At 45.0% G+C, this 16,735-nt stretch overlaps 1 protein-coding gene and 1 long non-coding RNA gene across 4 annotated transcripts in view; one reads left to right on the top strand and one right to left on the bottom strand.

The window, feature by feature from the left end:
* Positions 1-16,735, top strand: part of PIBF1 (progesterone immunomodulatory binding factor 1) — a 190,072-nt gene that overhangs the window by 119,770 nt on the left and 53,567 nt on the right. For all 3 annotated transcript variants that reach the window (XM_054013350.1, XM_054013369.1, XM_054013359.1), the window contains exon 13: positions 7,131-7,221. In XM_054013350.1, the coding sequence (XP_053869325.1) occupies positions 7,131-7,221 (91 nt within the window). The remainder of the gene's footprint in view (positions 1-7,130; positions 7,222-16,735) is intronic.
* LOC128828605 (uncharacterized) overlaps positions 1-16,735 on the bottom strand; it is a 113,171-nt gene that overhangs the window by 82,826 nt on the left and 13,610 nt on the right. The gene's annotated exons all lie outside the window — the stretch shown is intronic.

Genomic DNA, 16,735 nt, shown 5'->3' with positions numbered 1-16,735 from the left:
TTGCACCTGAAACTCACTGTGTTTTAAGTACACCGTTGAGTCCATGTGGAGCCCTAAAATGCACTTTTTGAAGGATCAGGACCTAACGTTGAAAGGCATATTGAAGGATTCTGATCCATCTCCCACCATCTACTTGCCTTCCTTCACCCAGAAAAATCCAGAACAAGGGTTCTATTTGATGTTCCATTTAGGGACTACATGTCATTAAAATAAGATAGACCAATGATATATTCACTTAAGTACAACAGAGGAATTTTGCAAAAGTATGTTACATTTATGTGTAAATAACAGCTCACAAAAGAGTGTGAGGTTATAAAGATGCCTTGAATTGGGCTGAGGTGCTTTCAGCAACTAAGAAGTGGATATTGTATGAAACTTTACAAGCAGCTGTACCTGGAAGCTGGCATGGCTGTCTAATTTTAACCCAATATAACTTTTATTAATGTATATTTGATATATGCTACTGACAATAATATAAACACATGCTGTTGGAAAGGCATGTGTTATTCTTCTGGAGGGATATTTGTGTCAACATCAGACACATTTAGAATTGTTCCGACTTCCACCCTCATTAGGATAATGAAGAATTTTCCCAAAGAGAGAATTGTAGTTTAGAATGGTTTCTTCCTTATGCCTGCAAACTTTCTTATCTCATCTGGTGTTTAGCAGGTAAAAGATCTGTTGCTGGAATTGAAAGTATCAGCTACTTGCTAAATATTGTAATGAATTATAATTAAACCTTAAAATTGTATGCTGCAATACAAGATTTTTTTAAAAATTGGTTTACTATTGAACTGTTCAATTTTTAAAAAGGAAACAATTGTAATACAAATTATTTTACCATGCCCATTTTTACTGTTACTTAATATCTACCATTGTTTTCTTATTTTTTTTTTTTAAAGATTTGAGTGTATCTAATGATGATGAAAATGAGGACACTCATTCTTTTGAAATTAATCATTGGTATTTTTTACTGTTATAGCTTCTGAGGTAGTGGAAGTTATAATTATAGTTGCATTCATTTTAACCCAACCTCCTCCAGTTGATTGTAATTTTTTTAAATAGATCTCTTTATGGCTTAAATCTTCCATGCTTGGTCTCAACCAAATGGTGAACTTTTGGGGAAAATTAAAGGGGACAAAATTGAGCCTGCTACTGTTTAAAAACATGTGAGGAGGAAGAAGGACAAACTTTCCTGGTATATTACAACTGAAATCTTGGCATTTTAATTCAAATAACCAAAGAAGCAAAAACAACCCATTTGAAGAAAATATGTTCATTATTTTTAAAGTTCTGAAGATTTATATTTGAATCATTCATTTGTGTGCCATAGAAATCTTGTAACCTGCTTCCCAGAGCAATATGAAACAAAAGATTTAGAATTAAATCCTGGCTCCATTGAAATGGGATTTTACCATTAACTTGAATGGGGCCAAGATTCCATCCTTTAAATTCTGGGGCCACTCTGAATCTCTTTATCTTGAAATACTATACTTTTTTTGGGGAGGGTGGGGGCGGACTTGACTGAATAATGCCTTTACTCTTGTATGCTATCTTTGTCCTTGTAAGAAATGATATATTTACGCAAGTGAAATGGCTTGTATCAAATAATCTGTTGACATTTTTTCTCTGCAGAGCATGTGCATGTGGAAGAGACTATTGAAATGTGACTATTACTATCACTTCACTGACTCCTCATTATGTTTCACTTATTAATACTACAATAGTCTGTAATGGCCCGTCAGGGATCTGTCTGTTTTAGGCATTTGTACTATTTGTCGTAATAACTGAGTGCCTTCCACATAAATAGCAGTAGTGAAATCACTTGGAATCTCTGGGTCATCTTCCTTTTTGGGGTAAAAACTATACTGTGATATTTTTGGTTTTAGATTGTTTGGATGATTTGGGGGGGGGGTGGATTTTGAGTGGATGAGATATCAATGTTGTGAATGTCATTCTTATGATGGGGCCATTTTGTGCTAAGCATAGTACAAACATTAATTAAAAAGACTGCCCCTACCCCAGTGAGCTTACTATGTCCAATACAATTGATCACAACGGGGGGGGGGAAGTATGGGGGATGGAGGATGAGGGTAAGATAACAGGAAAACAAGCATGTTTTAGCTCAATGAGCATTAGTCTTGGCTCATTGCCTGCATCAAGTTCAACAGGCCCTACATTTACATAGCCTGTGCCTACATATCTGAACAAATAGGGTGAGATTCTGTGCTGCTCCTCTAAGGGTATGTCTACACAATAACTAGACACCCTCGGCTGGCCTTTGCTAGCTGACTCAGGCTCGCAGGGCTTGGGCTGCTGGGCTGTTTTATTGCTGTGTAGACTTTCAGGCTAGAGCTTGGGCTCTAGGACCCTGTGGGGTGGGAGGGTCCCAGAGCTTGGGTTCCACCCCGAGTCCAAAGTCTACACAGAAATGAAACAGCCTTGCAAGCCCGAGTTGGCTGGCACAGTCCAACCATGGATTTTTCTTTGCTGTGTAGACATAGCCTAAGAGGCCCAGCACAGAACTTGCAGTCCAGTGGGAAGAGAAGGTTTAAGGTGGCTTTAAGCCATCTTTGCATCCTCCTGATCCCGTGGTATCTGGGAGTTGGAGAGGTCCCTACTATAATTTAGACAGTCCTGGAGGTTTGTCTAAGTTATGATGTTCTCCCCGAGCTACCCCTTTTAATAGCATTGTATCAAATACAAACAATATGGAAGAGCAGGGTGAGACAGAAGCTGGCTGTGATAACAACAGTCTTGCTGCTTATACAGTAGGTATATGTTAGTAGCAGTGGGATTTCCTAGTACTTAATAACTGTGGATATAGTTACTCCCATATTTAGCTGAAACCGCAGTTCCATGTTATTTGTATTTGTTACAATGCTATTGAAAGGAGTAACCTGCTCTAGAAAAATTTACATTTGTTGTGTGTCAGGAAGTATGCCCTATGTTAACCTGATTATAATTTTTGTAGGTCGGTAAATCTTGTACCCTTGGACTATAAAAAAATCCAGCTTTTTAAAGCAATTTTCATTTGGTTTTAAATCCTTAGAAATATGTTTTCAGATTGCTGTGTTATCTAACTAAATAGATTACTTTTAGCTTTTTTTTTTCAATGTAATATTGGACTTGTTTCTGTTATAATTTAGTTTACTAATAAAAGTATTGGTGTAAGTATAATTTCATCATATGTTTAAGGGAAAGTTTTATATGTCTTAGTTTGTCAATAATAGCAGAGCTTGGAGATAATATATTAGATCTTTTTTTTCCCTGCATTCAGATCTGAGATGCTCTTGCCAATATTTTGTCCTGTACATTCTGTGCACATAGTTCTACTTAGAGTGTATAATTATGCTATTGCATGTTGCAGCAATGGTATTCTGCCAGAGAAATAAGAAACGCTCACTCTTGGAGCTAAAATTACTTATTTGCTATTTTATATCACAAATGAGATGATGAAAGAGGAATGATTAACTATTTTTATGTGAAAGCATTTAAATTAATGAACTACACAATATAAAATAACCCAAAAGATAATAATTTGAGACTTCTGAAACTAGATTGGACAATGCATTAGTAAAATATATATTTCAGAGAATAATCATGCACTGGTAGGAGGATGGACTGAATAGGTCTTTCTCTCTCTCTGAATTTTATAATTCGTAGGGCACCTTTGTTTTATTTTTGAAGTTGAGAAAGAGAGAAAATTAGTTTTGTAGCTAAAATGTTTCTTACCCACAATATCCATTTTCAAAATATGTAATCTTTGACAAACTATATCTTCAAAAGCACAAACATCAAAGTCTTAATTAGCATACTTGTTGGCAGTTTCAGGGGAGAGTCAAAGAATCATATTTGTATGGAGACTGCACCCTTCAGAAAAAGTTAAGGCATGTTGGCCCAGTAGTGTGTGAAGGAAGTTAGCATTATGAGAGCATTTGTGGCTAAAGTGTTGACTTCAGTCCTCAAGGACATCAATGCTTTTTCATTTCCTCTTTGTTTCATAAGCATTACATTTACTTCAAATTTAAAAAGTGAAGAGTGTGTGTGTGTGTGTGTGTGTGTGTGAGAGAGAGAGAGAGAGAGAGAGATTATAAACATAATTGCTTAAAGATTTAATCAGTTCTTCTTTGAGTGGTTGCAGACTTGTGTGTGTGACCAGTGCACTGAAGTCAGAGAACATTGCCTAGAAATACCTGTAGGAACACTGCATGTGCCCTCTGGTCCTTGTAGCCTCTCTTAGGACTGTTTAAGAGTAGCATTGCCCTGACCCCTTCAGTTCCTTCTCACCGCCCGCGGCTTGACTTGGATTGTGCCATGTGGTACCTTAACTTACACTTTTGTTGTTCTCTCAGCTAGTTTTTTCTTGATATTTTGTCTATAGTTAGTAGTAGTGCCCTAGGCTCAGGGAGATTCTTCCTCCTCTTCTAAAAGGAGTGCTGGGTGGCACTGGGGTTCCTGGAGTGCTCAGGACAGAGCTGGGCCATCTGCATGCTCTCCTGTAGAGAAGCAAGATCATTCAAGCACTGTACCATCAACTCTGGTACTGTCTGTTGGGCAGTCATTGAGTCTAGGACCAGCAACATCAGCCTCAGCACTGATCATATCGATCCCACAGATTTATCAAACAGCAGCAGATTTACTCTTCCTCTTTGTTCTGGACTCACTTTTTTATATAGACCACATGCATTTACATAGTCCAGCATGTGAGATTGCACCTTCATCCTCTTCAAACTTTGTTGAAGTTGATCTGTCTCCTGAGTTGTCAGTCATTGGATGGATTGTCCAAGTGCCACTGGCGATCCTGGAGTCCCTAGCATGGTGGGCAGATCAGAACAATATATGTGAAGGTGTCTCCTTTTCCTGTCCTCCACCGACCAGGACTATAGTTACGCATTGCGGGGTGGGGGGACACAGCTAAGTACATTGAAAAATCAGGGTTTGTGGACAGAACGGGAACCCTCCTTTCACATCAACGTCGTGGAGCTTTGAGTGATTTGCAATACATGCTGGGACTTTTGGGTCAGATCAAGGGCACAGAGATTCACATATTTACTGAGAATACCACTGCAATGTATTATGTGTACAAGCAGGGTAAAGTTTGCTCCAACCAGCTCTGTCAAGAAGCAGTAAAGTTTTAGCTCTTCTGCAGGGAGGATGCCCTCATTCCTATAGCCGCACACTTCCTGGGTGCTCCAAATTAATTGGCTGATAACCTCAGCAGGAATTTCTCCCAGAATCACGAGAGGTCTGTGAAGAACAGCATTCTGAGGTCCATCTTCAGAGAATGGGGCATTCCGACTATCAAACTGTTTGTAACGAATGACAACAAAAATATTGTCAGTTTTGCTCTTGAGTGAGTCTCAGTCCGGGCTCTTTAACTGTTATTTGAATTGGGGATCGGTGCTCATGTTTGCCTTTCCCTGGATCCCACTCATCCCTGATGTTATTCACAAATTGAAGATGGATCATGCCAGACTGATAATCATTGCGCCAGCTTGGCTAAGACAATGTTGGTTCTCTGACCTTTCCAGTCTATCTGTTCAACCTCCCAGACCCACCTTCCCAAGCTACTGACACAACACCACAGTCAGAGTTGGCATCTAGCAGTGAGCAGTTTGCATCGCACAGTGTGGATGCTGCACAATTAGATGAAAAGGATGTTTAGAAGCAGTTCAACAAATCCTACTTAATAGTAGAAAACCCTCTACTAGGTCTACCTCTTTGGCCAAGTTAAAACATCTTTTGGTTTGGTCACTGGCTGGAGGAATTCAACTGTGCTAGCCTGCATTCAGGACATTTTGGACTACATATTAGTAATCTTCAGGTCTCTCTCTCAGCTCATTGAGAGTCCACTTGGTGATGATCTCGTCATTCCATCCTCCAATCTAACGAAAGTCAGATTTCTCTAACTATATGGTAGTAAGATTTCTTAAAGGTACTGTCTATCGTCTTTACATCTGTAAAACTAGCAGTTACTTTGTGGGACCTTAGTACTGTGCTGGCTGTCCTTATGGGACCTTCTTTTGAGCCCCTAGCAACTCATTCTCTGTCCCTCCTGTGCCAAAAAACAGCCTTTACAATGGCTATAATATCCAAAAAGATAGTAAGTAAACTGAAGCCCTAATGATGGGGCCTCCATACAGGCAGTTTTTCAAAGACAAGGTGACCTGAAGGCCATACCTTAAATTGTTGTCTAAATCCGATTCACTTTAACCAAACAATATATTTACCTGTATTTTTTTCCTAAGCCTCACTCAAATGCAGATGAGCAACCCCTTCATTCATTGAATGTGAGATGATCCTTGGTATTCTATCTGGAAAGGACTGAACGATTTCATGCATCACCTTAGCTTTTTGTCTCCTATGTGGATCAAATAATGGCCAGGCAGTTTCTGCACAGAAGATGGCCAGATGGATTACTTCCTGCAGTACAATGGCATAAGGGTAGCTCAGGCCACATCTTCACAGAGACTGGTGGCTCACTCAGTGAGGGCCTAGGCAGCTTTGGTCACTTTTCTCAGTGAGGTGTCTGTATTGGACATTTGCAGAGCCACTATCTTGTCTTTCATGCATGACCTTTGCCAGACACTATCCTATTAGGTGCTGTGTCTAGATCAGACGCAAATTTTGGAAAGGCAGTTCCACAGTCGCTGTTTAAATACTCTGAGTCTCACCTCCTTCTGTTACTGCTTGTGAATTACCTGAGTGGAATACATGTCTAATCACTCAAGGAAGAAAAAATAGTTACTTACCTGTTCTGTATCTGTTGTTCTTTTGAGATGTAGGTGCAGACATGTATTCCACCCTCAGTCCCTTCTGTATCAGAGTCTCCACTCACGATTCTAGTGCAAAGGAACTCAGGGGGATCAGGGCAGTGACGCTCTTAAATAGCCCTAGGAAGGGATTTGAGGGCCAGAGGGCACACGCGTGCCCCACTGGGTACTGCTAGGCATCTTTTTTACACTGGACACATGCACTCCTGAGTGTAATACACATCTGCACCCATATCTCAAAGAACAGCAATTGCAGAATAGGTAAATAACATTTTTTCCTCTTTTACTATAATTATGTTCTTTTGAGGATCAATATTTTTAAAATATTGGATACATCTTTTTTTTTTTTTTCAGTGGAAAATGAAGATGAAGCAGAAAGGATTCTCTTTTCCTATGGATATGGTGCTAATGTTCCGACAACAGCCAAAAGACGGCTAAAACAAAGGTGAAAATTATGTCTACCTGGTTTACATCTAAACTAACTACAAAAAGATTCAGTATATCATCAATTTTGGAAGCCAGCCAATTTGAATGATGCAAAGTAATTTTATTTTTTACATAACTATCCAATATGTAGAAATAATCTTTAAAACAGTGGTTTTGTGGTTTGTGTGTATAAATGGGTGCATGGATATTTTTCTGGGTTATTGAAGCTTCATGTTTTTTCCTTTATCTTTCAGAAAGATAGGTATCCGGATGCCTGGAGTATGCAAAACTCAAATAGCTATAAAATCTAACTAGTTCAAATAAATTTTAAGCTAATTTAACATACAAATAGTGAACTCAGAAGCACAGCTGTCAGGAAAGGGAAAAAGTCCAAGTTTCAGAGCATCATTATCTCATCTAAATTGTGTGCATATAAGGCCTGATTCATCTGTCTCTCTCTCCAGTTTACTCTGGTTTAACTGCACTGAAATCTGTGAAGTAACATCTGTGTAAAACTGAAAAAACACAGTGGTGAATCAGGCCGTAGTATTTTCTGAATGTTGGCATGTTAAATATGTACCTAAATATATACAATGTGGACAAATTGATGTTTCTGCTAGAGTCATAAGTTTTTTATTTCATTTGGGTGTTAAATAACAATTAATTTTAATATTGTGTTAGGTAAGGGAGATGAGGTAATATACTTACTAGAACCAGCTTCTGATGGTGAAAGCTTGTAGTTTTACTTCGAGTGATTGCTCATGTGCATTCCACAGTAGGTGTGCATGCCCTCCATGTGCACCGGTGCCGGAAGTTTTTTTCCATAAGTAGTACCCATAGAGGAACGCCCCTACCGACTCCTGGAGTGGCACCACCATGGCGCAGTATAAGGGGCGCTGTGTGCTCCCCCCCCGCCCTCAGTTCCTTCTTGCCGCCAGTGAAGGTGCTTTGGAAGTGCTGTGCTCCAACTCGCCGCTGTAGCTTTCCCTGTTTGGACTGTTGTTTAGTCGTAAATAGTTAGTACCTGTAGTTTAAAAAAAAAAAAAAAAAAGTATATAGATAGAGTAGAAGAACCGTGCCCGGGTCAGGGCATGGCCCACGCCCCGGGCTTTAAGTCGTATGACACTTGTAAAAAGCCTATGCCCATAAGTGACCCGCACACTAGCTGCTTACGCTGTCTTGGGGAAACCCACGTCAGCGACCGCTGCAAAATTTGCAGATCGTTTAAGCCCCGGACTAAGAAGGAGCACGATATATGTCTCCGAGCCATATTGATGGAGTCGGCCGTGACCCCAACACTGCTACGCCGCTCCAAGTCAACACCAAGCACCGTAGCATCGGTGCACGGCGACCCAGCGGTGCCTTCCACCAGCCGGCACCACTCCACATCCACGGGACACTCTAAGAAGACGAAGAAGCGATCTTCTCCATCAAGGCACCTGGGCAAGGCTAGGGCGAGACTAGACCTGTGCTGGGCAGCTCTCGATCCCCCTTGGCCTCATGGCCTCCGACTCAAGAAGAGCGTAGTAGCCCAGCCTACTCCGAGCCAAGCTCCCCGGAGGCCAGTGGCCACATATGGGTGCCCTCCAGACCGGAGGCCTTGCAGGCGGCTTGAGATGTAATGTCTCTCCTGGTACCGGCTGCACCAACCTTAGCGGCTCCACGGTCTAGAGGCAAGCCGGCGCTCGGACTGCCACAGTCGCCACCCAAGTGGTACTGCTCATGGTCGAGGGAAGGCTCCCAATGCCGCTCTCTGCAGAGTGACCACCTGGCTCGCAGCCTGCACCGGTCCCCATTGACCCCCACTCAATTGTCTGGCTGAGTGCTGAGTAGCAGGGAATCGAGGCACCACTCCGCATCGAGGGAGCGCAGGCCTTGAGGTCAGAGCATGCCCCGCTGGGACTGGGTCCGACGGCACGGGAGGTCGCTGACTCTGAGAAGCCACCGTAGCCACTTGCGATATTGATGTTGATGCCGCTCACGCTCTTCACCCAGGTCGAGGTCCCCAGCATGGCACCGCTCTCGCAGCCCCAGGCATAGATCGCCGGCACCCGGCCATCGTGGATCCGCCCACCGGAGCCAATCACGGAGCAGCCATTACAGACAGTACTCCCGCTCCTCTACACCGTATTCAAGGTCTCGGGCCTGGCACCACTCACGACCACGCTACTCGTCCCTATCCTGGGATACCGGACGTTCGTATACCAGCCCAGCCTCCCCTCAGAGCCAGCAGTCAGCGGACCAGATGAGTCCAACAGGGCAGCCCACCCTAACAATGCCACAGCATGTGCAGTGGCACAAGGCTCCCTGGCCAGCGCCCTGGTACGAATGGACCCTATGGGCCCTGATACAGCCGCTGGTGATGGCCCACTTGGTAGCCAGGGCCTCAGACAGACCGTTGGCCTCCCTCTCTCAACCCCCCAGGAAGGGGTCAGCTGAGCACTCTTTCCCAGCCCCGCGCTCAGAAGGGGACCAAGCGCTGGGAACCATGGCACCGGTGGGAACGCAGAGCACCACGCCTCCATCCGCGCTCTCCCCTGATGAGGCCATCACAGCGCCTCCTCCTGCTGTTCCCCAGGAGGACACAAAAGCCCACCAAGAGCTCCTGAAAAGGGTGGCCTCAAGCCTCAATTTACAGGCTGAAGAGGTGGAGGAGCCTTCAGACTCCTCTTTGATGTCCTCTCAGCCACAGCGCCCCTCCCTCTTCATTGTCCTGTGGCAGACCCTGTCTTCCTTGCCTCCCATATCTAATAGGGCAGAGCAGAAGTATTTTGTGCCTGCCAAGGGGCACGAATATCTCTATACCCCCCCCCCCCCGCCCCCAACTCACTGGTGATCGAGGCGATCAACCACAAGGAACATCAAGGCCAGCCCGCTCCCACCCCCTAAGAATAAGGACTCGAGGAGGCTGGACTTGTTTGGTAGGAAGCTTTATTTTTCTTCAGGCTTCCAGCTGAGGGTGGCAAACCACCAAGCCCTGCTGGGCAGATACGATTTTAACTTGTGGGGCTTAATGCCAAAGTTTACGGACTTCCTCCAGGAGGATGATAGGAAGGAGAATAAGGTCCTGGTGGAGGAGGGCACTGCTGCTGCCAGAGCAGCCCTTCAGGCAGTCTCAGACGCAGCAGACACAGCAGCAAGAACTATGGCCTCTGCGGTGTCCATGTGGAGGGTGTCGTGGCTCCTCTTGTCTGGGTTGTCCAATGAGGCACAGAGCTCCCTGCAGGACCGCCCTTCGATGGCAAGGCCCTGTTTGCGGAGCAAACAGATGTGAAATTACACAGTCTCAAGGACTCTCGCACAGCCTTAAAGACTCTTGGTCTCTATGGCCAGGATCAAGTTCAAGCCCCAGCAGGCCCCCCCAGCCAAGCCACTCACTCCCGATACAAACCTTCTCATAAAAAATCCAGAGACTATAAGAAGCATCCACAGCAACAGTCTCGGCCTTCTCCCCAGCCTGGCCCTCTAAGGACAAGCAGGTGGGTAAGTGCCAGTTTTGATGGGACGCCCGGGGACGACTTACCAGTCTGCACCAGGGATCCGCCCAACCTACTCTTCTACAACCATCTCTGCACTTTACTCCCGGAGTGGTCGCTACTGACCTCAGACCGATGGGTCCTTAACACCATCTCCCAGGGCTATACCCTCCAATTTCTCTCTGCCCCACCTACCCACCCTCCCTCCCCATTCCTCTTCAGGGACCCCTCTCAAGAGAGCCTACTCGAGGAAGAGTTGAGGTGGCTCCTTCACCTGGGAGCAGTGGAGGTGGTGCCTGCGGAATTCAGGTACAAAGGTACTACTCCCACTATTTCCTTATCCCAAAGGCCAAAGGGGGCCTCAGGCCCATCCTGGACCTGCGAGGCCTGAACCAGTACATGGTAAAACTCAAGTTCCGCATGGTCTCTCTGGCCTCCATCATTTCCTTCCTGGATCCCGGACACTGGTACACTGCCCTTGATCTCTAAGACGCGTACTTCCATATTCACATATTAGAGCGCCACAGGCGTTTCCTCTGCTTCACGATAGGACAGGACCACTACCAGTTCACTGTTCTCCCGTTTGGCCTCTTGACGGCACCCAGAGTCTTCACAAAGTGTATGTCTGTGGTGGCAGCCTACCTCAGGCGTCGGGGGGTCCAGAACTTCCCCCACCTCGACGACTGGCTGGTCAAAGGTTTGAAACCTTGAGGGATCTCATCAAGGTGATCACAAGGTTTCCCATGACAACTATAAGGGCGTGCCTCCAACTCTTGGGTCACATGGCAGCATGCACGTACATGATATACCATGCCAGACTCAGGATGCGGCCCCTTCAGCTCTGGCTGACCTCGACGTTTTCCCAGTCCAGAGACAGGTTGGACAAAGTTCTCACCGTGCCGGAGTTCATACTAGCCTCCTTCCTTTGGTGGTCCACCCCGGAGAACATGCTCCGAGAGGTCTCATTCAGGAGCTGCTCCCCAACTATATAATGTGTGTGTCCGATGTGTCGGACTTGGGGTGGGGAGCCCATGTGGGAGAGCTACAGACCCAAGGCCTATGGTCCGCGCAGGAACTGGGCCTGCACATAAACGTCAAAGAACTCTGAGCAGTCCGTCTGGCCTGCGTGGCCTTTCGCTCGTGCATTACAGGCAGGGTAGTCAGAATTCTCATGGACAACATGGCCTCGATGTTCTACATCAACAGGCAAGGTGGGGCCCACTCTTCAGCCCTCTGCCAGGAAGCCCTCTGGCTGTGGGACTTTTGCATTGCCCACAATATCAACTTGGAAGCCCACCACTTACCGGGCATCCTGAACTCTCGAGCCAATCGCCTGAGCCTGGACTTCTCCCAGCATAAGTGGTCACTGCACCAGGAGGTGGCTTACATGATCTTCTGAACGTGGGGCACTCCCCAAGTGGACCTCTTGGTGACCAGGCAGAACCACCGGTGCCCCCGGTTCTGCTCCAGGAGGAGCCTGGGCAAGGGCGCAGTTTCCGACACCTTCCTTCTGTCCTAGTCAGGTCAGCTGCTATATGCTTTTCCACCAATTCCGCTGATCAGCAAGGTCCTGAAAAAAATCAAGATAGACAAGGCTCACGTCCTCATGATTGTCCCAACATAGCCCAGGCAACACTGGTACAGGACTCTTACAACCCTGTCCATTGTCCCCCACATGGCCGCTACCAACCTGCCCAGACCTTCTCTCTCAGGACCAAGGTTGCCTCCTCCACTCCAACCTTGCAGCCCTCCACCTCGTGGTGTGGTTGCTCAATGGCTAGGCCAAGAGGAAAGGACCTGCTTGGAGGGCATCCAGCGAGGCCTCCTGGAAAGCAGGAGGCCCTCCACGCGTCATGCCTACCTAGCAAAATGGTCAAGGTTCTCTCGGTGGGCTGCCGATCATGGCGTCTCACCAGTAGCTGCCCAACTCCAGCTTATACTGGATTACCTCCTTCATCTCAGAGCCCAAGGCCTAGTGCCCTCATCCGTCAAAGTGCATCTGGCAGCCATATCGGCCTTCCACCCGCCCATCCAGGGCCACACAATATTCTCTCCTGACATGACTGGTCGATTCCTTAAGGCCTTGAATTGCCTCTTTCCTTATGTTAGGCCCCTGCTTCCACAGTGGGACCTGAACTTGCTTCTGGCCAGGCTGACAGGGCCTCCATTTGAGCCGCTTATCACATGCTCCTGGTCCCACCTTTCATGGAAAGTAGCCTTTCTTGTGGCAATCACGTCTGCTAAGAGGGTCTCGGAGCTCCGGGCCCTGACCTCCAAACCCCCGTATATGGTATTTCATAAAGATAAGGTCCAGCTCCGCCCACACCCTTCGTTCCTCCCCAAGGTGGTCTCCGCCTATCATATGAGCCAGGACATTTTCCTTCTGGTGCTGGGTCCCGAGCCTCACTTGTCTAGTGAGGAGCGCCATCTCCACATGCTAGATGTGAGACAGCCCTGGCTTTTTACCTGGAATGAACAAAACCATTCAGGAAGTCTTCACAACTGTTCATTGCCATGGCCGAACGCATGAAGGGTCAGCCGATTTCCACTCAGTGGCTCTCCAGCTAGATCACTTCATGTATCCGTACTTCTTACGACCTGGCGGGAGTTCCACCACCACTGATTGTGAGAGTAAACTCGACAAGGGCGCAAGCCTCGTCGGCCACCTTTCTGGCTCAGGTCCCTATTCAGGACATTTGTAGGGCTGCCACATGGTCATCGGTCCACATGTTGACCTCGCACTATGGGATTGTCTCCCAGACCAGGGAGGATGCCAGGTTCAGCAGGGCATTGCTCCATCCCGAGTGTCTGTGAACTCCTGCCCACCTCCAACAGGTATAGCTTGGAATCACCTACTGTGGAATGCACATGAGCAAACACTCGAAGAAAAGACAGTTACTTTTTCAGTAACTGGTGTTCTTTGAGATGTGTTGCTCATGACCATTCCACATCCCGCCCTCCTTCCCACTGTCGGAATTGTCCGGCAAGAAGGAACTGAGGTTGGGGGGAGCACGCAACGCCCCGATACCACGGCATGGTGGCGCCACTCCAGAGGTCACTAGGGGCGCTCCCCTATGGGTACTGCTAAGGGAAAAAACTTCCGGCACCGGTGCACGTGACGAGCACGCACACCTACTGTGGAATGGACATGAGCAACACATCTCGAAGAACACCAGTTACAGAAAAGGTAACTGTCTTTTCTTAGCAGATCAGGTCTTTAGTCATGCCTGAATTGTATTTAAGACATTTTGATCACATTCTGTTATCTACAGATAGTTTTAACAAAAAGTATAACTTGATAAAAGCGTTGATTTGTTTGTTTTTCATTTACTCAAATCATATGCAGTCCAAAAAAGGAAACCTTTCGCAAGTATGGCTGGCTTTTACTGCATCTACAACTTTTTATGTATCCACCCCCAAAACTAACAATTGTGTAATGTATTGAATATCATTTTGGACAGAAGTACACCACTGTAATTACTGGATAATATTAAGGACAAAAGGAGGTAGTTCCCTAAATTTTCACTCTCTACATGAACCTATGTACCATTTCCTGTTAACTTATTTTAAAAACAAATTCAACGTAATCTCAATATGTGTCATACCAGGACACGTTTTTCTCCATATGTGTGCAAAAAGTTAGTATGTATACACTTTCAGGCCTCATGCCAAGTAGTAAGATTTGCATAGTATTTGATTTATAGATGCTTATTTTGCCATATCATATTGGTATTTGCATCTAGTTTATTTTCTTAGAAAACTGCTTACAATAATCTCCCAAATATCAGCTGTAAAAAAAATCCCATGTTGGTGGTCATAGTAGGAGACTTTTGAGTACTCCATACCTTAAATTCCTAAATCCGTTGGCTCCAATATGGGAAGCCTTTTGCTACTATTTCTATAAAACAACAGCAACCACTGGTGTCTGCAAACCTTAGTTTCTTGGTACTGATAATGAAAGAACTTCAGGGAGCCACTTGTCTGGTCTATATTGCTACTGCTGCATCACATCCATCTACTTGTCTTGGAAGTGGGGGAGAAAACAATTTTTCCTCAGAATTATATCTTGTTTGGATTCCATTAGTGCATCTCATTGTGTGTGTTTGTATTATTTTGTGTGTCATGTGAGATATAGGCTATGTCTACAGTAGGAATGCTTTACCAGTGAGTATACTATGCCAGCAAAACTCTTCTACTGTGGGCACAGCTATGCTCGCAAAGCTGTGCTTTGCAGCAGTATAGTAAAGCCAAGTTATACAAATAAACAAGTTATACTGGTAAAAGTGCTGTTTTTGCCAGTATAACTGAATCTACACTAGGGACTTCTGCCAGCGCAGCTCTGTTCAGGGATCACACCTCTTCACACCCCTGATTGACACATCTGGGCCAACAGAAATCTGAAGTGTGGACCTGGTCTTAAATATATTTTTCCATTATGTGTGATTTTGATCACATTTGAGAGGTTGATTGTTCTAACTAAAATCTTTCTCAAATACACCAAAATAAGTATTTTGCTCACTTCCCCTTCTTTCATAGAATATTGGGGTTGCAGCAGCTCAGCAACTTTAAAAGTGCTGTAACTGCAGGTGCATTTTGTCCATAATGGATGGAACTTAGCCACTGTTTCGTCATCAGTCATGGAGAAATCTGTGTCTAGCTGGTCTGTAAGATCTATGCCCCCATAGCGCTGGGATGTCAGGTGCAGGGTGAGTGCATAAAGGCCCTTTGGTTGTCTTTTGGCATTTCCTGGATTCAGTCCAGATGGCAGAGTTGAGCATCCCAAGTTGTCATCAAAAGGCTCCATCAGTGTCATCCAGGTTCAGGACTAATGAGAGGTCCAGAAGTTGTTTCAAGAATCCACAGGTGCTTGTCTGGTATGTTGAAATAGTCATCACTATCATTGGTTCATCAGTACAGCATCCCAGTGTGGTGCTCCATGTTGACTTAGGGTACATCTACACTACAGGGGGGAGTCGATTTAAGATACGCAAATTCAGCTACGTGAATAGCGTAGCTGAATTCGACGTATCGCAGCCGACTTACCCCGCTGTGAGGACGGCGGCAAAATCGACTTCTGCGGCTTTCTATCGACGGCGCTTACTCCCACCTCCGCTGGTGGAGTAAGAGCGTCGATTCGGGGATCGATTGTCGCGTCCCAACGGGACGCGATAAATCGATCCCCGAGAGGTCGATTTCTACCCGCCGATTCAGGCGGGTAGTGTAGACCTAGCCTTAGAGAGCAGGATCTCTTCTCCCCCACAAGCATAGAGGGTAGGCATAGATCTGTTTGAAGATGAGATCAGCTGACTTCCATGATATTTTTCTCTGGTGTATTGGCACCTCTCTCATTCTTGCTGGTCTAGGACACAGAAGGACATATTAAACCTCTGTGGCACGAGAGAAGACTGTCAAAACCCATAGTTTGGTACCTTTGGAAAAAAAAATTACTTACTTGAAGTTCTTATTCTCTGCAATATTTTGTTAAATTTTAAAGTCATTCCATTTTATTCTATTCCATTTTAATTAATTCATCTTCCACATGCCTCTAACTAGTCCTTTGTGCTCCTATCTCAAGGCATGTCTCACACTTTGGAAAACACTGTGCTCGCTACAGGTAATTCACATTGGCACTATTTTTTCAGTGAATATAGGTATAAATTTTCAGAAAAAGAATAGATTTCTTTTTTATTGCACTGCAATGTCGTGCAGAACTTGCATAGGACTTGTATAACTAAAGCACAAAATAAAAAGAGCTCGGTGAGGCTTGACTTAAATTTGATTAAAATAAAAACATTACTTCATATTTTCAATTTTGTTTTGAAAACAGCAAATAGAACTTTCTTGTTTTACGTTTTTCGTGTGGTACATAACTTTCAATTGAAGATATGGTTAGAGCTCAAACAAATTATGCTCTTATTTTGGAATTAGCTTTTCATACTATTTTGTAGAATCTGAATATACAGTATGATCAATTTTTTGAAAACACTGTTCTAATAGGCATAAGGATTTTAACATGTGTGACATTTGATTTATTTGCTTTAAAAAGAGACTTGCACA

This window comes from Malaclemys terrapin, chromosome 1 (assembly GCF_027887155.1).
Source record: "Malaclemys terrapin pileata isolate rMalTer1 chromosome 1, rMalTer1.hap1, whole genome shotgun sequence".
Classification (NCBI taxonomy): Eukaryota; Metazoa; Chordata; order Testudines; family Emydidae; genus Malaclemys; species Malaclemys terrapin.
This window is presented reverse-complemented; position numbering and strand designations above follow the sequence as displayed.